Source organism: Poeciliopsis prolifica, unplaced genomic scaffold, assembly GCF_027474105.1.
Source record: "Poeciliopsis prolifica strain line A6 unplaced genomic scaffold, Auburn_PproV2 SCAFFOLD028, whole genome shotgun sequence".
NCBI lineage: Eukaryota > Metazoa > Chordata > Actinopteri > Cyprinodontiformes > Poeciliidae > Poeciliopsis > Poeciliopsis prolifica.
Window position 1 is genome coordinate 660,709 of NW_026562403.1, and position 25,304 is coordinate 686,012.

Here is a 25,304-nt window from a genome sequence, read left to right on the forward strand (position 1 = left end):
TTTTCTGCAGTTTGTCCACATTTCCTGGGGATTAAATGGAGTCTAATATTTTCCAGGGTAGGTCGCTTCATTCCAGCATGCGACATTAATGCAACATATTGACATCTGGAATGTGTTAGCCATGCCCTGCATATGCTTTCACGGGGAGTAACTGAGGTCTTCTCTGCTTCTCTGCACTCAGTCCCTCTCGACTGTGAGATCCTCAAGACGATGTCGGCTCTATGTTGTTGTTGCTGGCAAAAGAAAGGAAATGGAAGAGGCAGGATTGCACACATTCTGGTCTTATCGTAAAATATTGCAAAATAAAGGGCATATAAGAATACTAGACGCTGAGTGACCCTGCAATAAGCAGTAAGTGGATACAGAGACAATAGATGGATGGATTTAAGGTATTAAGGAATAAGACAAAACTCAATATGTGGCATACTTTGGATAGAAAAAAGATCTGCTGAAGCATTTCTATATCAAGCAAATATTCCACTTTTTTTATTACAACAGCTGTTGTCTTAACCTTCCAAACGTTAATAGTGAAACCTAGTGGTAAAAGTACAGGAATGTAGTTTTGCATTATGCGTTTGTCCTTGTGCCGCTTTCAACTGGGTACAAAAGGTAAAATGATTTGCAAACCATCGTCTGTTTCTTCTTTGTTTAGTTTTTCTGTTAAAAAAAGAAAATTTTTTAGATATACATTATTTTAAAAAAAATGTAATGAAAATATTATTTTAAAAAAGTAAAACCACAACGCTCACAGGAGCTTTCTTTGCATGCAGTGGCTGAAACCTAAAACAAATGTCAAGGAGTTTCAGATTCCTGTAAATCTGCTGGAAACCAAAAAAACAAAAGAAAAACATTTGAAGCCTGAGTTTCTTCTCTAATCAGAAATATTACAACTGACAAGCATGCGTTTTAATGTCATGACCAGTACAAGTTAGCTTCTTATCGAGGGCTGACATTGCAGACATTTTAGTCCACGAGGCTCCTGAGGATTCGTCCAAACTTATGAGGTGTTGTGTTCTGTTGCTCCTCTGAGCATCATCTGCACAAATGTTCTGGAGCCAGTCTGCATGATCTCATTTGTATGGACTGTGGAGTGTAATTCAAGCATCCGAGTAATTGCACTGTTCTGCTAGATGCGTACAAAAGTCAGTGTAGACAACTAGCTGGATAGAAGTGTTCCTGGCCAGCAGACTCTCGTGTCCTTGCTTCAAAAGCACAGGAAACATTCTGCAAACTGATCGCTGCTGTCCTTCAGTTTTGCGTCTCTGCTGTGTGACGCCACGGCCCTACAGGCCGGGACGAGGCGGCGGGCGGGCGGGTGGCGGGGCTCGCCCGGGCGGAGGTCCTGGTGGAGGAGGAGGCAGCGGGCCGGCCGGAGGGGTGGGTGGGGACGCTGGCGGAGCGGGTATGTACATGGTGGTTGGAGGAAGAGCTCGTTTGGGAGGCGGCGTGTGAGGGTGGGGCATGAGGGGTGGCGAGGGAGAGGGGGAGACAGGAGGAGGAGTTGAAGGCGGCGATGGAAGCGGGGAAAAGGAAAATGACTGAGGGCTGCCAGGAGTCGGCGGCAGGGAGCCCTGTGGTGGAGGAGGACTTCTGCTGGGGGGGCTGCAGATGGGTGAGGGGTGGCAGTTAAAGTCGGGGTAGCGAGGAGGCTGTGACCTTATGCGGGTGAAGTTCATACATCTTCCCTAAAAATATAAGACAGAAAGAATTCTGTTAGAAGAAATAAATGCACTTTCATTAAAAAACCCTAAACCAAGACAGTCGTTAAAACAGTGTTCATTTTAACCACTGCAAAGTTGTTCTTTTTACACTCACTGCTTTACTTTTGATTGACAATTTACTCAGAAATACTTGAATTGTTCTTGCTGATCTTTTGCATTTGAAGATCACGGTTGGCACAAAGCCTCCAGTTTATATTTTCCATGTGAATCATCCTTAGGTTTTTTTGTTTTATTGTAAATGTGATGACCATTTAAAAGTTTAAAAAACATTGTTCATAGAAGTTAGATATTGTTTTAAGATTTGCTTTTATCTTGGTCCCATTTTAATTGGTTGTCAGCCTCCAGGACAAACTAATCTTGATTTAAATTAAACGAAAACACGAGAAAAAATTGTTCCACAACTGTCACTTTTACAGACTTTCATGTTTTATGATCAGTGTTGGTAATGTTGGTCATTTGCTTTAATCAAATGAATGTTAACATTTAAGGTTTTATTACGGTTAGGAGGAAATAGCCTTCTTCCCCCAAAGACTTTTTACAAATTAGTCATTTGCTGTTTTCTATTATAAGTTTTAGGAGTACTTTAAATAATGTCGTGACTCATACTCATATAAGGACTGTACCATTACTATAAACAGGATACAGAATTTTTTTTTTTTTGCAATTAGAAAACATTTTACCCATGGGTAATTGTGACATGAGAAACCATGCAACTACTTAGCTGAAGGTGGATTCTGCAGCTAGTTTTGACTTTAAAATTAGGTAAATAAAAAAAAAACATCTGGGGTAAAACATGTCAGGTCATGCAAGCACAGGAGCATAAGCTTAACATTTTATTTTAATCCTGATGGAGACTAAATATAACAGCTTTATTTGTGTCCGTTTTCTTTCCAACCAAATTTTTAAATCCTAATGAAGTCATTTTTAACACATGCGTGTCCCTTTGTGACGTTGATTATGGTGTCCCTCAGGGTCCAGTTCTGTTCTCCACATGCTTGTTTTAGACAATTTCATCAGGATGCACAGTTTTACTTCCACTGCTACACCGAGTCCGTACAAATATAAACCCCACGTGAAGACCTGGATGACTTGTACTTTTATTAAATTTAAGACAAAAACCAATAAGGTTGTCATCCCATGGCCCCTACAGAAATTCAGAACATCCATCAGGTCTGGTAGTTTCTCTTCATGCCGTCTCATTGGCATTTGGTCAAAAATAGTTGTCATTTTTACCAGGACACATTAATCAAGTCAGTTAAATTGCTTTCAACTATTCAGTAACTTGAGGCAATAAGTTAAAGAAAAAAGTTCAATCTTACTTACTACCAGCTTGTTCATTGTTGTCATAAACAATTTTTTTTAGTCGTTTGCAAATTTGATTGTATGAATAAAATGGCCTTTTTTGATTTTGTTTTAAATGTTTCGTTGTGATGATTCTAACTAGATTTTTTGATTACTCGATGTTTAATGAATGTTATAAGTTGCATTAATGCTTTAAAAGGGTCACATTAACATGACAACAGGACAACATAACAACTCATATGAACCCCACTAAAATTATACAAAAATCTTGGAAATGAATACATGCAGGGCGCCGACTTCAGTTCTCCTTTGGCCGTCAGCAGGAAAAGAAACAGGTTTCCACCCTCCAACCACTGAACTCATTTTTGATTAAGTCATAAAGTCTGGGCCTTGACATGAGGTTTCTAACTGCAATAAGAACCAAGCTCTTAACTTCTTCAGGAAATTAGGTCCAACTGTTCTTCTTTAAAGATTTTATAGGAAGGAAGTCTTCCTGGTTTCATATAATTACAGAGTTGTTGGTAAACTGTAGAGAAGAACGTTGTCCTTTAAACTTTGATTTCAAAAAGCATGATGGACATTGACTGATGTGAAGCTGTACATTCAAGTAGGATTAACCAAAACCTGTCAAAAATGAAAATAAAATGAGCTTTTGTTCTATATGTAGTGGCATTGCAGCCAGGTATCTGCAGGGCCAGATTACCTGGAAGTCTGCCACCTTTCAGCTGCTACAGGTAGTTGCTTTTACATCATGGGAACCCAATAAGCTCTAAATAGTTTTGGAGAGAGTGGTGGTAGGTGATGCATAAGTTCACTGCATGTTTTATAGTTACAGGTTTAATGAGTTGTAAAAATGGCAGCATTTATTGTAATGTTTGCCTGCCGTCTTTGGGCAACTAAACTCTGGATTTAGATCGGTGGAAAATCTCTGAAAATTTAGAAAAAAAAAAGAAAAGAAAAACACGTGAAGCTCACAACTTTTAAACGACCAGCAGTCTGTTTTTCTGGGTGTTGTGATCCTACACACACTGCTCCCAGAGTATTAGGAAATTGTTCAATTTGGGTTCAAGTGCAATGAAATGACAAAACTAATAAAACAGAACTGTAACAGGACAACATGATAACTTAGAAGAAAACACGAGAAAGAAAACAGATGCAGAATAACATAGCGCTGGCTTGGAGTCCATTTTCCCTTAGAAATGGAAAGATCTGCTGGATTTACAACCCACATGTAAGTCTCAAGTTGTTATGTGGCTGCGTTTTCATTACAAATGTTTCTATATTTCGCAAATGTAAAAAAAAAATAAAATAAAATACACAATTTCACCTTTCTGGTGACTCCATTTCAATAAAAAAATGACATAAAATTAAAATTGCACGTGAATAAACCTGTCCACATCATAATTTGTAAAAAATTATGGCAGCAACAGATGTAAACAGTTAAATGAAATACAGACATAATCTCGCTGCGCTGTTGTCGCTCACCATCGGTCACAAAATGATCAAAAAATGTTTTGATTTTTTTTTATAATTTCAATTTGTACAATTTTATGGCTAATGGAACTGCAGCTTCTGTCTATTAATTAACTGACTTATGTAGTGACTTGATTAAACTAAACATAATATTTGTAAAAATTGCAAAAGCTTAACTTTTGATTTCCACCTTCTAATTTTAAATTCTCTGATGGATCACGCAAAATTCAGAGCAGATAATTAATTTGTGGCCATAACTTGTAACGCGACAACATGCGTAAATGCAGCATGAATAATTTTGAAGGAGACCTCGTTTTATTATTTTGCTAAAGTTTGCCATACTGTTGAGAAATTCAAGCACGCAATAAAACGGTATGTAAAACCAGCTAAACCTTTAAAATGAGTCCAGTAAAAACGCTCTGCTCCTATCAAACAGTCAGACATCACCTGTGCATCGTATATTGTTTTGCTGCTTAGTCACATCAGATGGAAACGATTTGCTGCCATTGTTGCAGGACCTGATATACATTTCCTCCCTATCCACTTGGCATAGTGTAGGTAAAACTTCACTTTGAAACACAGCTCATAATGTTTCACCCATTTAACGTGACATCATGTCTAAGTGGTGCTCACATGGATGTAAAGTAAAGTCAGCTGTTTGTTCTTTGGTGAATTGAACCATCCACTCATTTGTCAATAACAACAATAGGACCAAATCAGGCCCAGACGATACAAAGGTGAGTGACCATGAGTCGTCGTTTAATATCACACTTTGGAGATTAAGCAAAAAGGTCAAGATAATTTACGTGAGGATTAGGTCAGGTTGCTGTTAAAACGTGCAGCTGGGAAATGAGAGGAAAGGATCTGAAGATGCCTTGATGTTCTTCAGAGTTCGCCGTCTGACGTATCCAATGTGAAGCACTACCTAAACTCTTGCGGTAAAGGACTATTGCAAACAAAATTCCCTCAAGCTCCCTCTTTTCTTTTTTTTTTTTCTTTTTCACATCTCAGCTGCCAACTTTTGTCGTCACCGCATTGTTACCGTCCCACTGCAGCTGGCTTTGCAGCAATTACTCTGGCCTCTTTGTAATGACTTTACCAGACAGCCTTGCATTGCAGAACTCTCTGGCCAAATGTTGTGCTCAGAATCTTAACTCACCAAGCATTTTCCCAGGAGGCTTTTTAGCTCACGCTTCACTGCAGACAGCTGGTCTGTCTTTTGAGATGTATCTTTTCGGATGCAACAGACTCGTTCCTAATTCCCATCGTCTTTAGTTAAAGGCCTGAGTCGGGTCGGCCCAAGAACCAAGACGTGTGATCCACATTGAGGTTTTTTACCTTGTCTCCTGGATGAGGTCTCATTACAGACACGCGGTCGTAGCCTTTTTTCAGCAGAACCCACAGGGCGTCGAGTTTGCTCTGCAGAGAATCAGAGATCAGACGTTACTTTAACAGGAAACTGTAATGTAACACACAACAGATGAAGTCTTCTTTTGTGGTAGAAATTTAAAGCCAATTCTTACATGTTTTTAAACAGATTTGGTGCAAAGAGTCTTCTCATAGGTTTTTAAAAACGGTAAATATTTCAGGGATGTGTGCAGAAAACACAGCTGCTTTCCCTCCCAAACTGCTGGCTTTGCAGTCCTCCTCCCCTGGAGGTCAGTCCAACAGCACTCTGGCTTCTATTAGCAATCCCCCCGCTGACTGGAAACGCTGCACTCCATTAACCCCGAGCTGGCCTTCAAGGAAGGCACTGCATCCCGGCAGTCACCAGACATTATTGCCTTCATGCATCTCGAAGCTTTTTCAACGCGACAGTACGCTAATACCTGATTATCTTCATCCTAGCATGAAATGATTTTCAGCAGATGTTGCAGGTTATGCTTGACACATGCTCACAGCTTTGTCCCTGCAGAAACAGTTCTGGATGTTATAGTGAATTAGATGGCTGCTGAAACAAATGCGAGATTTGTTTAGCAAGTAGGCTACTTCACAGGTCATACATCTGAGCACTTGAGCTCTGTAGCTGTTCAGGGTTGTTTTGAGTGAGAGCTATCTGCCAGAGTAGGAGAAATGGAGGAAAAGCTTTAATCTCACTTCAGACAAGCGAGGTTTGGAAACCCTGAGTAACTCAGATTTTTAGTCATCAACAGTTCATTGCTGAATTTGCTGCAAACTGCTGCTGTGTCACCTTAATGGGCGAGTACCACTTGTGTGGTGGCGGAGGTTTCTGCATCCCGTTGTTGAGAACCCGAGTGGCCGGCAGCTCGTACTCCTGCTCCGGCATCTTCACTTTGGCATTTTTGGCTTTCTCCAGCTTCGCTCCTTCCTCCGTGGAGCCTTTCTCTCCCCAGCGGACCTGATGGGAAGCTTTAATCAATGATTTATTGCACCGTCACCCAACGTCTTTTATGTTTGACGCCCCCCTTTCTCTGAGGTTCTCACTCAGAGCTTTCGAACAGCGTCGGATTTGCTTGTATTTTACCTCCATCCTTTTGATCCCCCCCACTCCTCTTCCTCCATAGTAGGAGGCATCGACGGTTGGCCATTTTTTCTTTGGGGTGTCAAAGTCCTCATCATCCTATAAGAGAGCAACATGATAAACCTCGATTAGTACAACATTATTTCTCTATGTCGTCTTAAAAGGAACCCTTTATTCAGACAAATGAAAAAGCTAATTGTCATTCGGCGCCTCCTTCCACATTTCTTGGCACCTGAACAAAGACGTATGAAAAGCCTTATAGTAGTTCAATGTTTAATAGCAGTTTTCTGCCCTCTGTCTCAACATCGTCGTTGTCCATGGTGTTCAGCTCAGCTTGTTCCAGCTCTTACGCCCTTAAGCTATTGCTCTTACTGCTGAGAAGCTGCATATATTTAGCTCTTAACAGAGACTTGGTTGCCTTATTTTATCATCATGTTTTCTTGTCTGTCATGTTGTGCGGAGTGGCAAAGAGAAACGTCTCTCCTTGTCACATCATTTAAACTGAACTTCTTGGCAAAAATGCTTTGTCCAAATGCACAATGACCCTAAGCACTCCACCAAATCAGCTGTAACATGGCTAAAGGAATGTAATTTGGTCAGGCGGAATAGAGCAAGGTTCCAGCAAACTTTCATCAAGCAACGAGATGAATTGCAAAACTTGCATGTTATTTGCCTAAAGTCCCAGGAGCTGTGATTTAAAAGACAGAAACTGTCAAATAAAGCGCAAGGCAATTTTTCTCTTCTCCCATCAGGGCGCTAAGTAACTCACATAACATTTAATGAATTATCAAAACGAGATGCAGGAGTTGTGAGCCAGAACGTGGATGAATGATGCGGCCTGGCCATTGAGGTTTAAGCTGACAAAGTCGGCAATTAAACGGCAATTTAATTCAACTTAAACACTGGCAGCTTGCGAACCCGTAAATCACGAGCGGTCTCTCTCTCTCTTTTGTTAGGTCGTAAGAAACAGACTTGGATTTGACTGTCCATACCGAGCTCTCCTCCACAGGTGGTGGTGGCGGTTCGTGGATGATCTGTGGGACAGGAAACAAAACGTTAGCACAAGTTAAAGGTCAACGGCAGATTTATCAAAATGGTTTTCAATAAGTACGCACAGCAATGTGTCCTGTATTTGCAACAAGATAGTTACACAACAACGAGGAACTGTTGTTTGTTTGATTTCAGTCTTCGCTATTTACAAGTTCAGTGTGCTAACCTAAAAACCTGCTCTCCAGATTCCTTTGGCCTGAGCTCATCGATTAGGAGGAACGAGGAGTAACCGGGTCGTAAACGTGTTTATTATTATGCACCAATTTTATTTATGAAACAAATCTAAAGCATTATTTACTTACTATTTTAACTTGAAGACTTTCCTATTTGATCAAAACAATTTGATTAACTCTATTTTTTTGTTTTTGTTTCACTGTGTAAAGATCAGTTTTTATGGGGTCTGAAATAAACGCAACCTTCATATTTTTAAATACCATTAGTTTTTGGAGTTTTTTGTAGGTTTTTATGCCTGCCCCTTGAAATCTTGGACCAGCCTGGGATTCTCCATGGTAACCTTGCAACATTTTTCCAAAACACTTTCTTGCTGATCAGACTCGCTAAATGAACAAGGACAGGAAAACTACACAGAGCGAAAGGCACGCCGTAAAAGCTCACATCTCTCCCTGGCATTTCCCAGCTTTCTAGGTTCCAGCACTGGAAACTCCAGAGGGGATTTTGAGGAGAGGCTGACATTCAACTGGTGGTGACAAATGTATTTAATTCCACTGCTGGTAGCTTCTCTTCTTTCTAAATAACAACTAAGTTATATATATATAAGTGATCCGTCTATTTGACTGCATCCAAATCAGATGTTATTAAAACTTCTCGTACGCTGTCTTTTTCTCATGGTAAAAAAGACATTATCCTCCAAAAAAAGTTGTGGGCACAAAGTGTTTTTCTTTCCACAGTACTACTTGGAAATTTAAATTATTCTGGGCTGTTAAGAGTGCACCCATTTTACCTTTTTTCAGTGAGTATTTAGTAGGGAGGAGAGCTCACAGGTCACCTCCTGTTACCTCTTGGAGCCATGAATTATATCATCAGCACAATAATTGCTTATTCATGTATTACTTCACCTCTTCTGAAGACTAAATTCACCTCTAAGGATTCGCAGAGAGACAAAAATATTAACGTTCCTGCCAGTATTAGTCTTTGGGCTGATAAAAGGACCTGAAAGTTCACAAGCAGTATCTGGATATTCTGAAAGAATGCATTTATCTTCAGCGTGTTTAAACATTATTTGTGGGTTTCTGGTTGGCCCGCAGATTGTGACGTTGGCAAACAACAGCGATGGACGACAAGCTGCTTCTCTTGGGAACACTGCAGCAAATTTTTGCTTTTAAGAATGATTTGATGCGACTCTGGAAAAAAGAGTTTTGTCGTGTGCAAGTGGCAGAACAACGAGTTGGTGTGTAACCACAGCTATCCAAGCCTAAAGTACAATCCCCATGTAAAAGTTGTGGCAGCAAACGCAGGTGTCATGAACACGAACATCAGGATCCACATTTATAAAGTAGTATTTTTTCCAAGAAGTCACATGGATGATTAGGGATTCTTGGAACGCTTGGCAATAATGTCACGATGCACCAATCTGATGCTCAAATAATCTAAATAACATATCACTATCATATTACTATCAGCAGCAAAAAACAAAAGGAAATTAAAAATGCTTATTTTGTCAACCTAGAGTTTTTGATTAAAATGCAAATAATTGCACTTAATTAATTACAAATCCTGCTGGAAACAATAACACATTTGTGACTGGGGTTGATATTCACCTTCCAACAGGACAACAACACTAAAAATGCAGCCAGAGCCACAATGAGATGGTTTCGACGTGTTAGAATGACCCAGTCAAAGTACAGACCGAAGTCCAGTTTAGGGTTTGTGGTAAGAATTCAAAATTGATGTTCTCATCAAACTTGAGCTATTTTACAAAATTACACCCTTTCAGATACCCACATACCCCAAAGGATGCTGTCGCAGCAAAACGTGGATCTAGAAAGTCAACATTTTTAACGCATTTGTTTGTCATGGAGTATCGCATAAAACTCCAATAAGCTGCATCGAAGCTTGCGATTATTCCGTGACAACATGCGAAAATCTTCATGAGGTAGAAGCACTTTTACAGCCGCATGTAAAATACTGCAAAATGTAACCTGCTGCAACCTGAAAAAGCTGCATGAAAGACACATAGAAGCCTGACGGATAACTCACCACGGTGCAGCAGAGGGGCCAGAACCACCAGAGGAGAGCCAGAACCAGGAGCAGCATGAGGATAAGCAGAGCTATGGCCAGGATGGTCCCGTCAGACTGTAACGGAGACAGAATCATCAACATGGCGTCGTAAAACACTGAGTGCTAAAAGCCAGCCAAAGCTTTTGGCTTGCTGCTTTGCACTGCAGAAGCTCTTTTGGTTTTATCTATCACAGAGATCAGATTTCAGGACTTTATTGCTGCACAAGTAGTCCTTGGTTTAATTTGCAACTGGATTCTTCAGACACGAACCTATATTTCATTTAAATCCATTGTTCTAAGTTATTTTTAAAAGCACACCATGTTACCCTTCTTCTGCTGCTTCAGAGAACTATACTCACACATTTCACAGTGGTAATGGTGACTGAACTGGAGATAAAACTGAGGCCCTCGTTCATACTGACGTCCAGATTCGCTGCCCTGGAGAGGAAAAGAACAAACATCTCAGCTGTCATTTACAGCCGTTGCTTTTTCCTCAGAATAGCAACGAGCAGGTTTCTTATGAACCCCTTGATTTGTTTAAATGAGCTCAAGGACTTACATCCCCTCCTCCTGAAGGACTGGGGCGGGGCAGAGGAGATATGTGTCCTCAACAGTCAGGGGCTTCATCACTGGAGAAAAACATTTAAAATGAAAAAAAGATGATAAACTGCTGAACCCAGATCACAAACTTAGATGATTGTGTTGACAGAAGCAACCATGGTTGGTTTGTTTCTGTATTGATTGTGGTGAAGTTAGTCAAGAGATGAGAAAAATATACTACGGGTACATCTAAAAATAATGTGAATATTGTGAAAAAAGTCCAACATTAGGAGTGAAACTCGTGTATTATGTAGCTTCATTAGTCTGAGTGAAGCCTTTATTTATTGTCATTTTGATTACTGTGGGCTACAGCAAATAGAAACCCCAAATTAAGCATCTCTGACAATTGAAATATATATATATTCACAGAAAGGTTCTCAAAATGAAAAAAATGAGTGGTAGGAAAATATACACCAGCAGCGGGGATGGCTGCAGGACTGGGAGGATTGTCAAACAAATTCCTTTCAAGAACAGAGGAATAAATGAACTGCTGCTCAGTGGTCCACGTTTCTCCTCTCAGATGAAAGCAAAGGTTGACCTTCATTTGGAAATGAAGCTCTCAGAGACAAAAGGGAGAGCGGAGAAATTCAGCGGCGTTTCCTCAGTTAGTGATGATTTCGAGCTCTATGTCAGCTGCTGGTGTTGGCCCACTGTGTTTTCCAAAGTCCACAGTCAACACAGAAATCCACCAGGAGATTTCAGAGCAGTTTGTGCTTACTTCTGTTGGCAAGCTTTGCAGAAATGTTGATTTTATTTTCCAGCAGCTGGTTCGGTGACCGTTACTGCGCCTGATTGGCCGCTAAACTCTCCTAACATGAATCTTGTCAATTATTGTTGAAAATTTAGGAGTTAAATCAAAATATGGTAGTTGACAATTATGAAATGGAAGGAATCACAATCCATCGTTTCACCATTTACCCTATCTTAGATTTGATGGAGAACGTCTAGTAATTCTTGTTCAACTCTTAAAATGGATTCTGGTCTGGATTTTACCTCGACTCTAAAAGATCTTGTTCCCTTCATGCTCTCTTAATCTATTATTAACTTCCCTATCCCTGCTTATAGAAAAACACGCTCCAGCATGACGCATCCACACTTTGCTTCACTAAAACTTTATTTAGGAGCAGGTGAGTAACGGCGAGGAGAACAAATACCGAGATTTAAATGACCTTTTATTTCCACTTCACAGCTAAACAAGTGTGAAAAGCGTTGCTCTCCAAAATCAACCACCAAATGGCACATGAAGTTTGACAAAAGCTGAACGTGCTTAAGGGATGTGATGACTTTTGCAAGGCTCTGGAAGTCCACCTGTTGCTCAAATAATTGCTCTAGAAGTTTCTCTAACAAGCGCCGTCACCTGAGCCTCGTGCTCGTCATCACAGGGGGAGAGCAAACCCAGGAACCGACCGGATCAACATAAGAAGCCGTTTTGTTTTTTCTACAGACACAAAGAGCAATGCAGAGGGAAGGCAACAGGGGTGGAGGTGGCCAGTCACTGCCAGAAATGACTCCACGTTATGACAAACGAAGCCAAGCATGGTAATGGACTCAAATGATCCATTGAAAGCAGAAAAACAAAACTGTATAGGAGAAAATCCCAGTTCAAGAGTTGATGGGAAGGGATTTGCTGTCGTCTGCAGATTTTCCAGAGAAACCCTTTGAGGAGAAGGGCTTTGGCTCAGCGTCCTCAGTCTGCGTCACAATGTTTTATTCGACTGGTTGCTCCGGGAGAGGTCATGTTTTGCTGTGAGGTGCAGACAAGTGGCCAGAGTTGAGAAGAAAAGGGATAAACTTTGGAAGAAGACAAATATATAAACATTGGGATGATGCTGGCAACAGCAGGAAAAAGTTGTATGTTTGAAAAGCTGGAGAATTGGCTTTGAATTGAACATTTGTCAAATTTACTTGCTGGGATTTTAGCAACAAAAATAACTGTGCATCTGCAAAGGACTTCAGACAGGGTTGGCAGTTCACCTTCAGCAGCAAAACAATCTGAAACAGAACAATTATTGGATTGTTTGAATCTAATCATAACTATTTGTTAGAATGGTCAAGACGTAAATGCAGTGGAGAAGACTTGAAAACTTGCACGAACAGATGCACTTCTTCCAATGTGAGTATGAGACATATTCACCAAAACGAGGGGGGGGGAGCCAAAGGGTATGAGCACTTTTGCAAGCAACCGTAGAACTGGAAGAACAGTGTGTTATAAATGTGATAAATGTTTAACATCCTTGAGCCAAAGATAAACTTGTCTGTTTCATACTCTGTCCAACTGCAAATAAACAAAACAACATGGAAGTTATCTGCTTTTTAAATGAGCAGAGGACAAAATTGTTTACATAGCTTCATTTTGCACTCAAAATGACAGAAGGACTTCCAGAGTTGGTCCATGTTTTGCAGTAATCACCCACTGCTCCACTCGAACATCTGTCACCGAACAGCGAACAGCTCAGGACAAGACCTGCCAACTCCCCGCGGGCCTGACTGTTTTTTGCTGCTACTTTTTTCCTGGAGACACAAACTCAAACATCAATTCATCTGTTTAACACATGTCATGGCACAGCTCTGCTTTTCCTTTTGTACCACTTTGACGAGGTCTTTAACCTCGTATGCAGGAGGTTAAGGACAAACGCATTGGCAAAAGGAAAAAAAGGCTTTTATCTCTGGGAGACCCAACCATGACCCAATTATCTTCCTTTAAAGTTTACCTCTTAGGGGAAATAAGTTCCAGAAAGATTGTGTGCAAACATTCTCAAGAAGCCAATTGCCCTGAGGAAAGATAGCAGGGCGGATGCAAGGAGGTAGCTTCTTTGCAGGAAGCTTGCGATAATAATATAATCGGTCACATAGAAAAGAGAAAATGAGTATATTTGAAAAATACTGACCAATTATATCAACAAGAAAGCACAACTTGGCCAAGATGGCAAAATAATTTCCAAGAATCAGGTTAAAAAGTTCACAATCGTTTGTGAGTTCAACTACAAAAACTGACATGTTTGAACTCCGCTGATGGTAAACAGTTTTCTTTGCACTTAATGCAGCAAGCGTAGGACGGCGGCTTTTACTGCCATTACAGTAAGCCGCTTGTAAAGACCAGGGGGGATCTGTTTGGATCCATACAGACCTTTTATCTCTGTTTGCCCTGTGTGCGGTGCAGCCGTTCTTTTATCGCCTGCTCTCCCCCTTTCATCAGCCTATAAAACAGCCCAAAGTGTCGCCTTAAAAAGGCAATAATGCCGGTAGCAACAGTAAAGCCGCTTGTTTGATCGGGAATGATTCCAGCTGTTCAGATGACTCTCCACGCTTGTTGCTCCAGCTGACTTCACAGTGAAACAACTGCGTTCCCTGCTCTGTAGCTCCGGGTCATGTGTGGTGTGTGTAAGACCCATTTTGTTTGGTGATGGTTGACTTACTCTTGGTCACAGTGTCGTTGATCCGGAAGCTGCACAAAACTTTGTCGACGTTTCTGGCATGGAGGAACCCATTTCCTGTTACCACAACCTGGAATGACTCTGGTTGGAGATCGAAAGACAGAAACGTACAGTACGTCAATTCAACAGCATTGATAATGGACAAATGTAATCATATTTTAGTCTTAAAAGTATGACATTTGAATAGAGCACAGTTGACTTTCTACCGCAGCAGTTGTTTGTGAGCACAAAGTTTCCCAAGTTGTCAAAAATGCTGATGTTTCATCATGGCTTTTATGCTTTATGTGTCCTCTGTCAGTATGCATTCTGATTTATTAAATTAGCTCAATTAAATAAGCTACTTCCATGTTCCTCCTACATGTTTACCTACAATGACCAGCTGCAGCAAGACATTATCTTTTTGTCAGTGTTGTACCTTAATAAATGGTAACTTGTATAACAGCATTTTAACCTTTTTTTTAAACATATTTCTCAATGTTAGATATGGAGATAATTATGATCAGCTACTATCCTGAACACAGCCAAACAGGAAAAGTTATAAAAATAATGATAAGTGTCCCAATAATATTATGCAGCTGTCAAGTTAACAGATGTTGTTAAATATAATTCAGCTTCATTTGCTTCTTATTCATTTATATATGACATTAGAATCATTCTTTATTTTCTTACTTGTTGCAGTGAGATTAATTTATTGTGATATTTGTATTTTGTCACCTTCAACAAAAGCAAATACAAAACCATGCTTTATGATGTGCTCCATTACACCTTGTTTTCATTTAAATGTCAGAAAAAAGTCAGACTTTGTCAAGCTATGGGGAATGGAAGCACTCTTGAACGGGGAGTTATTAAACAGACAGAGGAAGTGAAAGAAAAGCCTCGTCTTTCCCGTCCTACCTCCTGCACATATGCTGGAAGGCTCTGCTGCCAGAATCTCGATGCAGGACTTCTTCAGAATCTGAGGAGAAAAACAGAAAACAAGCACAATTTGTGTCTTTCAGCAATACTAGAGTTTGTTTTTCTCACAATGTAAACCAGTTTGAACCACGAGGCATTTTGAGGTTCATGTGTGGTTACTGCTGAGCTGCAAAGGATTGACCCACATTTATCTAGAAACATGTACGCTGTGACCCCTACAGAGGAGGAGGGTTGATTCATAACCCAGTGGCACACACTCACACTCACACACAGACACACACATTGGTAAGAAGCTGCAGCTTTCAGCTTGCTCTTAATTTGATCCAGATGTCTACAGCTGTCTGACCTTTACTGCTTCTTAAAAGGAAAAAAAAACAACAACAAAAAAAAAATACACGTTTCCACTTTGTTATGCATGTTCTGACGTGTGATACTTTCAAGGAATAATGGGGAACTAAAGATGAGGCTAATAGGAGAAGACCAATTAAGTAACATCATTTTGTTTTCTTGGTATTAAAATCTGCTCTATGTGTAAATGTGAGTGTGGCAACAGAGAGAAGCTTACCGAATCTATGACTCCTTGCAAAGCCTCAAATCCACCATTTACAGGAAAGACGTGGTCTTTACTGTCAGCAATCTTCGCCAACTAGAAATGAAACAAATCATTACTGCTCCAAATGACAGGGGGAGATGGTCTGGTTACAGCTTTAGCACATTTGTTTACTCAACTAAAGAGTTTGCTCTGTCATAATTTAGTTGCCTTCTGAAAATATTGATACCCTGTGAATATTTTGAATTTACAACCACAAACTTCAATGCATTTCATTGGGATTTTATGACAGGCTAACACAAAGAGGTGGAATATGAATCCAGTTGTTATGTGAGGGATTCTGGGATTTGTTAGAGCGCATCAATGACAAAACAGCATCATGAAGACCAACACAGGTAAAGGTTTGAAGATGATGAAAACAGACAGGCTACTAAAATAATTATGATTGGAACACGATCACAAAACATTGTTGAATAAATAATCTGAAAGTAGATTATGTGATAACTGCAAACCTGCCAAGTCAAACGTCTGTCTACCCAAAATGACAGACCAAGAAAGGAGTTCAGAGAGAACTAGACAAAAGGCCCATGGTAACTCTGGAGGAGCTGCAGAGATTCGCTGTGCAAGAATTTATTGACGTGGCAAAAATAAAGCCACAATTGACCCTTATAAGTTATCACTTATAATTGACCAAAATAAGTTTTGCTTGCATGTTACACATCCATACGAGACACAATAACACGTAGAAGAACATGTGGAAGAAGGAGCTCTGGTCATATGAGCCGTTTAGCAAACATTAAAATCCACTGGGTTAAAAAAAAAAAAAAAAATCTTCTCTGGAATATATTTTGAACCAAATATGTTGTGAGAATTTGTTGAAAAAATGTCCCCCATTCAAGGTTATCAGTTTAATATGAACATAATTAAGTCTGCTTCCTCTGATAAAGCATGGTGGTGGCAGCATTATGCTACTGAGACGTACGTATTAACATTATTAACTCAAGGTAGAGTTAATAACGAGATGAATGGATCTACAGTCACTGCAGTCCTGGAGGAAACCTATCAGAGGCTGCAAAAGGCTGGTGGATTAAATGATTAAGATCAAGGTTCATGGGGAATATAAATGCATGCCACACTTTTCAGATTTATATGTGTCCAAAAAAAACATGCATTGTTTACCTTTGATCTCATAGTTATGAGCTACTTCGAGTAGGTCTATTACGTAACATCCCAATAAAATAAATTAATGCTTGTTATTATAATGGGTCAAAATGGGGGGGAAAAAAAGAAAAATATGCAAGATTGTTAAAAAAAAGACCTCTTGGCTTGACACAACACATTAATCGAGCTAACAAGCCTCAAATCCTGAATGCACAACTACTTAGTCTTTGCAGAAATAAAATCGCTTAATTTAGATTTTCAAAGCGTATAAATTTGTGTTTTGCTGACGTTGGAAGTTGCAACTCCCTTCAGGCGACGCTTTGATGTCATGAGGCAAAAAACAAAAGCCAAAACAAATAAAAAAACTTCAAAACTACACACCTGTGTCTCATTGAAGTCCTTGACTCCAACGCAGTAAACTGTGGCACCCAGACTTCTGGAGCGGTTAGCCTGTCAGGTATGCACACAGAATCACAGTGGAAACAGGAAGAAGCTCCATGCCTGGCTTCAATTACACCTCAGCCTTTCGCAGCGTCACCCTCTAAAAACGATTTTTGCCTCTGCCATGACTTTACAAGCAGTTGAGCAATTCTGTTTTAAAGCATAACAACACTCAAAGGCCTAATGACACAAATGTTACACTGTCATTGTCTGTCTGCCAAACAAAATATGTAGGTCTGATTGTTCATTTTGCAGGAAATTATCAACCTGGAGTTTGCAGTTGACAATTAATGACATTAAGACCCCCGTAATTTCCAAGAAACTGAGATTCCAGCTAGCGGGAATCTCAGATCAGCCTGGCGATTAAACATGTATCAGGCAATAAAAGCGAAGAATGGAGGGACGGCTGCATGCAGAGTGCCTGCAAGGTCTAAGGAGCAGATAAATCATTAGACCTCAGATAGCAGGGAGGTCAAAAGATGATATATGTCCTGACAGCCTTTCATCTGGCGTGTCAGTAACACGCTAAAGTTTGTCATATTCTCTGTTTTTACTGCCTCACCTCCCTCTCTGCGTAGAAGAAAAAATCCTCCAGCAGCTCTCCATCAGTCAGAGCTATGATGACGCTGGCTGTGCGGTAACCTGCGCACAGAAGCAATCAAAAAAATGTACTGTTGTCATGGCCCGTTTTATTCTTAATATTATAGGAGAACAAACGCAGGTCAGTCGGTCAGGAAGTTTCAAAACAACCCAAAGACATCCATCCCTCAGGTTGATCAAAACCTAGAAGACGCTGCAACGACAATGATGTTTCAGTCCATGCAAAATTTTATGACACAGCCCAATGTATGGGACATTTAATCATGCATTGTGTTTGGACATGTCCACATATTTTCTATTTTAGAAAATACAATTCAATTCCACTTTATTGTCAAGACTGTCAAGACACACACAGAGTTTAAATATTGTTTCCCTAATGTCCCTGGTACAAAGAGCAATTCAAAAAATGATAAAAGTGCTATGTGAAAGAGAAAGAGAGTCGAAACTATTTACCATCACTTCAACCAGTTCTTTGTTTCCACAAGAGACATTTTAAAAGACAAATCAAAATAATTTGCAGAAAGTAGAGGCGAAATATTTTCCAACTTTGAAGCTTTGTGAAAATAAAAATCCTTCCTCACTAGGAGTTGAGATAAAACCCACCTTCTGTGTTTCCATGGTAAATCTGCTCACTGGCCTGTAAAAATAAAAAAAAATCCTGCATGAAACAGTGAAGCAAGCAGTGAATAAAGTGAAGCCCCTTCCTGCTCCAACACAAGAGCCATGCGGGAGCTCTGGACTGTGTGGTTCCTGTTTCTGGAGCCGTCGAAGCGATGAGACCCGAGTTAGCTCTGAACTGGACGCTGTTCACTCACCCGCTGGATGCCCTCATGCATATAAGTGTCTCCTCCTGGTAGAACTGCCTGGAGCTCCTCCAGACCTTTACGGATACGTTCCCTGTGCAGAAACCCAGAGTAACAGATAATGGTATCTGATCAAAAATATTTATTCTGTCAGAATCGTTTGTTGATTTATCTCCCCACTAAAGCCAGACACACTTAAGTTTGGTCACAGAATAATAGTTTCCATAACAACAGTCCTTTGAGAAAATACAAGCAATGCTTAACAGATGTGTAAAATCCAATCAGTACAAATGAGGCTTTGCAAAACTAGCAGTAAAGGTCAAACTTTTGACACATTTTTGTCGCATTTAAACTACAGACTATTTTATTTGCACTGCACGTAAAAAACGGAACCAAATTACTGCATGATTGTGTGGTTAAAGAACATCCACAAACTGATGGTTTATATATAGTTTGAGTCCAGTCAGATTGGATGAAAAGATGTGTTGTGCATCTAAAGGTTGCAGAGCCGGGGCCCTGCAGGTCTGGACTTTGACACCTGTGATCTAAACCATTCCAGTGTAGGTAGCGTTGAATTTTTACGCTTGTTGGAAACTGAGCCTCATCTCAAGTCTCAAGTCTTTTACAGCATCCAACAGATTTTCCTCCAGGACTGTGCTCTAATTAACTGCATTCATCTTTCCATCAACTCTGACCAGCTTTATGTCCCTGCTGAAAGGAAGGCATCACAAAAGCATGACGCTCCCAACACCATGTTGATGGAGGGGATGGAACCATAGCATTTATTGCATGATTTTTTTTTTATTTCATTGTATTTTATTTATTGGAAATGGGAAACTATATCATTAACAAACATGACTAAAAATACTAAATGTGTAGAACTTAGCGATAATTTCCTGTAATTTCCATCTATAGTCCTGAGCATATGAATGGGACAAGAAATAAAAAGTGAAGAAAAGAGAGAAAAAGAAGCAAAGAAAAATAAACAAGACAATAATCAACAGACAAATATTAGTATTAACAAAACGGGACCCAGTCAAGCAAGAAAACTGGACAAAAAACAGTGACTCGATAAAGTTAGACTGAAATGCAGCATGCAAAAGGTAAATTGTTCATGTTGTTTTCTTAAATGTTTCTCTGTATCTGAAAGCAGGACTTCTTATGACTTTCTTTCACCAATGGATTTCTTCTTGATACTCCTCCCTAAAAACCAAATGTGCCGAGTTCACAATGAGTGGATGTCCAGATTCTTCCATTTGATATATGGATCTCTGTAAATCCTCCAGAAATATGCTATTTACTACTAATTTTATATAGTAGCATAAGGGTAAAGGAGGCTGAAGGTATACGTAAAGTACACTTTTCACACTTTTCTTTGTATAAGCATTTAAAAACACTTGGATAAGTTTTCTTCCCCTTTAGAGATAGTCGCCATTTTGTGTTTCTCTATATAATGACTTCTGACAGCCACTCAAATTGTCAGCAACCTGTTTGTCTACCAACATTATTTATGACGGAAGCATTAAACCTGCAAGAAGACGGTCTGCATGCTCAGGAAATATAAATCCATGAAGTGTTCACAATATGTCAAAATCAAATGATAAAATACTTGCCCCGACTTGCAAAACTATCATAGCAAGAGACAGTATCTGTCTGGATTCTCTGCTCAGTCATAAAAATTGTGTGTCATAACTATCACATCTGTCCAAATCTGCAGCTTTACTGTTTCCTTTAAGCTGTATGGCAGAGAAGCAAAGGATTTTCAACAAGTTCGGGACATCTGCTCCCACCTGTCTTCTGTCAGCCTCATCAAGATCCGTCCCTCGTTGGAGAACACAATGAAGGACATCCGCAACTGTGGGCTGGGGTGAGAAGAGCGGAAAAATACAAGATCAGTAATTAGGTCATACCAGCCAGTTTCTCACGGACACTGGGCTATTACCTTATGAATTTATGTGCCAGGTGTTCGACAAAACTGTAGATTTCATTCCAGTGATTCTGCACACTTCCAGATCTGAGAAGAGAGCGGACAGCTTAACGCGAGCAGAATAAGCTTCAGCCTCTGTTTGAGCGTCTAAGGAGTTGACGGTGATGGAGGATAGTATGCAGTGCCTTCAAAAAGGATGTTACCTGTTTTTATTAGGATTTTACTTTTATTTAATCATTCCAAAGTTCTGTCATTTTGAAGAGGGAGAAAAAGTATGCAAGCTTTTTCGATTAAACAAAAACATTTCAAAACGTGCGATCCATGTCCCTGAATGAACACTTTGAAGAACAAATCTTCACTACAAATACAGCTACAAGTGTTTTTCTTATGTCTTTATCAGCTATTTTCATCTTCGGATCCAAATAGCTGTTCATTGTTCTTTTCAACGTAGCTCAAGCTCAGTCCGATTGAATGGAAAGTGATCAGCTTTTTTAACTCTTGTCAATGGATCTCAGTTTAATTGACTGGACCTCAACCGAGACATTTGAACACATACATATTTCTTGCTTTAAAACATTCAATTGCAGCTCTGGCTGTTTATATATTTACTGACTTGCTGGAAAGAGATGCTCTATACTAAGTTTTACGGAGTCTAGTAGGTTTTCTTGCATAATTACATTGTTTTCATCCATCCATCTTGCCATTAGCTCAGTTCAGTTTCCTTGTCAAAGTTGAAGAAAAGCATCCCATTGACTGTTTTTGTTAGGCATTCTGATTTCCCTGTCCAATTTCTGTCCATTTTGTTTGACATTCATTAACTATTGTGTTTTGTTGAAATCTTCAACTTTTATTTCTCTTTGCAGTGTTTAGTAAAATGCAGAAAAAGCAGCTGAATCCATGAAATTGTTCTGAGCTGCTTTACCTCAAGATGAATCAATGATCCCATACTTACTTGGGTATCAGTTTTCTTTTAGAGGACTTGGAAATCCTCTAAAAGTAACTGAAACATTTTCCAGTTCCTGCGTAATCACTTCTCTGTCAGACGGGACATTGACTGATGGCAGCTGTCTTCTCCCCAATTAAATAATCTCACATCTGACCTTTCCACTGTCATATTGTAACGTCAGGATTTAATTCCCTTGCACTGTGATCATGACAAAGGCCGCTGTTTCCTGCTCTGCTGGAAGATAAATACCATTTGGGAAGGATCTTATGGCATTTGCGTGCTTGTCACCGCTGATTCCTATCAAACGATCTTTCATTTAAACCGTGTTTTCATAAGACCTTGAGTTTTCCTAATACATATTTTTCCAGCGTTACCATGACACAAGTCCCAGCTCAAGCAGCTGTGCCAAGAGGCTCAACATCTGGATGAAATTGAGAGAGGCAGAGCTGACAGAGAGTAAGAAGTAGTGTCCAGGACGAAGAAGACATTGGGGGCAGATGAAGGACATCAGAGAAAGGTTCATTTGGAGAAACAATATGTTGAAATACGGGAAGAGGAGGAGTGTTTTTAGAGAACTAATGCCCAACTTTTTATTAAATCAACAACAAAGAGACACGTAGGAAGGAGGGAGCTGGAGAGAACCCATGCATAAACATGGAGAACATGCAAACTCGATACAGAAAAACATCCTGCCAAGACCTTCCTGTGGTGCTATCAACTGCGTCGCTGCGTAGCCCACCAGATGTGCACCAAGACAACAGATTTTAAAAAAAATTAACATGAGTCAAAATGGCCCAGTCAAAGTCCAGACCTAAATCCAGTTGAGAATCTGGGGCATTCCTTGAATATTAATGTCCAAAGACATTTTCCATTCCATCTGACTGAGCTTGTGTTGCATTACAAAGAAAACGGACCCAAATATAAAAGTCTCTAAAGCTGCAAAGTTTAGCGAGAACACACTTCAAAAGACATGGAAACTCAACAAAAAGAATTAAAGACTCAGGGGGTTGAGTCAGTTCTTGCGCGAATTCTTCACGGTTTAGATTTTTACTTGTAAACCGTTTGAAAAATCATTAATGTATCAACAAACACAGCCAGATTTTAGAATTTACTTTTAAAAACCTCCAAAAACCATCCCTCATTTCCCTTCAGCCTTAGAATTGAGTATTGTGAGTGTAAAATCACAGCATGTGAGAAGCATTAAGACACTAGGGAAATTGTAGACAAATGAGAAAATGCACCGCGACTATTTACCATGTCTTTGGGGATGGTAAATGCTACTGAAAAGGTTGTAACCTACATTTGAGCACAAACTGAAATTGCTTAAACACACATTTATGCATCTTTCGAGAACTTTACATTGACTTCCATTCATTTTTCATTTATGTCCATAACCTCACCATGCCCCTTACAGGAAATGCAACCATTGTCAGTGCATGCCTACCCTGAAACCTAACCTAACCTCAATTCACACCTCTGTCCTAAACCTAACCCTCAACCCGACAACAGCATTTCTTCTTATGGACTCTGGGCTTTGGACCCCATTAAGAACCAACAAATAAGTCCAGCTTGACTTATTTGTTGGTAAAATGGGCCTTACATGGTGAGAAATACCAAAACGATGAGTCAAGCCCAAGTTAGACAAACACAGATGTCTGCATGTCAAAACCAAACAGGCTAGTTATCCTAGCTCCCTGGTCATTAACAAGCATTTGGAAATTTACTGCAGTGAAACTGACACGTTAGACTTAGAGCACAAAGCACAACTTGATAAAACATTACAAATCATTAATGTACAGTGCACTCTGCCGCCATGGAGAGTATAACTAGGTAACATACTTTGAGAAAATATGAGCTGTGTGTAACTGGCAGGGGGACTTGCATGCCCTGTCACTGGGGATACATTTCTGTTACATTATTTACCATTCTTGTCAATTTGAGCTAGTTCAGTCAACATGTGAAACCATTTGCTCCCCTTGCAAGAGTGCCAGGTAAAGTGTTGGCCAACTTACATGTCCAGAACAAAGTAGAGATCAAAACCTCCGAAGCATGAGGACTGCTGAGCCTGCCTCCTGCCCTGGTTTGGTCCAGCATCCACAGCAGTGAGCAGAACCAGTGTGGCACCAAACACAACGGGGAACCAGAGCCTCTGGCTCCAGCACTGAGACATCATTCCACTTGGAGAAAATCACATAACAATCAGATTTAAAAAAAAAAAAAAAGAAGAAGAAGAAAGGATTAATCCTTTTTGCAGATTCTTCTGTCAATCCTCCACTGATGTTTTCAGATGCAGTAATCCAAGGGGAAAGCTGTGAGTGTTGCTCAGTGTTTGAAGAGGAAGACTGAGACAAAGCAGAGGTGCTGGTGGCACCCCCTCATCTGCAGGTTCAAGGCAACATGCACATGGATGAGAGAAGCTCCTCAAACTACATCTGAAGCTGCTCTTTTGTTTGTGCCATGTAGACAGAAAAACCCTCCAACCCTGGATGTGTTTGCAAAAACTTTCCATGTGTTTCTCTCTTTTTCCCTGGATCTTAATGGGAAGAGTGATGAGGACAACGTTGTGAAAGCCCCACAATCTTCTGACTACTCCTGCCACCTAGTGGAAAGGGCTGCTTTGCACTGACAGCAGTGACCCCACCAAACACTGTGTGTTTTGGCACTTAAGCATTTATCCTTATCTGTGATTACAGGTCCCTGGCTTTGTGTAAACAAAGAAAACCCAACACATCAAAGAAACACCTGGAAGGAGTCTGAAATCACGTGTGAAGTGGTAAATATGTTTTAGTTTCTTGATTTTTCTATTTGTAGAATATGTTTCAGAAGTTACACGAAGCTACAAGATGTCAATGAAAATCCTCAAATATACCAGAAAAAAAAACCTCATACTTGGTCTGCAAATGTTTTTTTTTCTTTTCAGATACTTACTGTCTCATCTCATCATGCCTGGCTGGAACAAATTGTCTCTGATTATTGGCCATTCGTTTTTATGCCTTGCTTGTGTTCAATCAACCGATGAACCAATATTTTTTACTCACTGCATTCCTTTGTTTGTTTGTAAAATTGGCAGCCAAATCTCTCGAGCTTTCCAGACATTTGTTGGACATGTGTTCCTTCTATAAGACTTTTTCTCTTTTTTATTTGCATTGCTTGCTATGAAGTGTATCAAGCCAAGTGTGTGAGAGCACTCGAGTCTTGAGCTCTAAACAACTTTAGAGGGTTTTTTTTTTTTTTTGCTTTTACATCATCTATTCTGGATTAATACCGCATAACATTCTCGCAGTTCAGAAGTGATGGAAAAAAACAAAGTGTCCCTCCTACAAGAAAACAATTCGTGAAGAAAAAAGAGCATTTGTACTAATTTTATGCGATGAATCAAAAATGCTTTCTGTATTTAGTAGCCAAATATGTGCTAGCAAATAAAAACAAAAGGACCAGTCCACAGTGAACCTGTGAACGGCTGACACCAATATTCAAAGAGTCTCTGGTTTGTGACCTTGCCTGTCTCCTGGTAAATCTCTTCTTTAGTTTTTTCCTGATTTTCATCCAGTCACGACTCTCATCTCTGTTTTTTCTCCCAGCAAAGGTTTTGGACATCAGAGGTTCAATCCCTGGGCCTTCTGTGTCACTGTGCCTTTTGGAGATGAGCCTTGAGTAAATA

At 39.9% G+C, this 25,304-nt stretch overlaps 1 protein-coding gene across 1 annotated transcript; it reads right to left on the reverse strand.

The window, feature by feature from the left end:
• Positions 1-891: 891 nt before the first annotated feature.
• On the reverse strand, positions 892-24,836 carry antxr1a (ANTXR cell adhesion molecule 1a). Its single transcript, XM_055048913.1, has 18 exons — positions 23,656-24,836; positions 20,713-20,784; positions 20,561-20,632; positions 18,783-18,864; positions 18,571-18,604; positions 17,930-18,009; positions 17,308-17,376; positions 15,781-15,861; positions 15,195-15,255; positions 14,283-14,381; positions 10,826-10,895; positions 10,626-10,704; positions 10,246-10,341; positions 7,971-8,012; positions 6,982-7,077; positions 6,688-6,855; positions 5,835-5,915; positions 892-1,685 (listed from the first exon to the last, which is right to left on the reverse strand). Exons 1-18 carry the CDS (start codon positions 23,814-23,816, stop codon positions 1,284-1,286), a joined length of 1,845 nt encoding a protein of 614 aa, XP_054904888.1. The 5' UTR covers positions 23,817-24,836; the 3' UTR covers positions 892-1,283.
• Between the last annotated feature and the right edge of the window lie 468 nt (positions 24,837-25,304).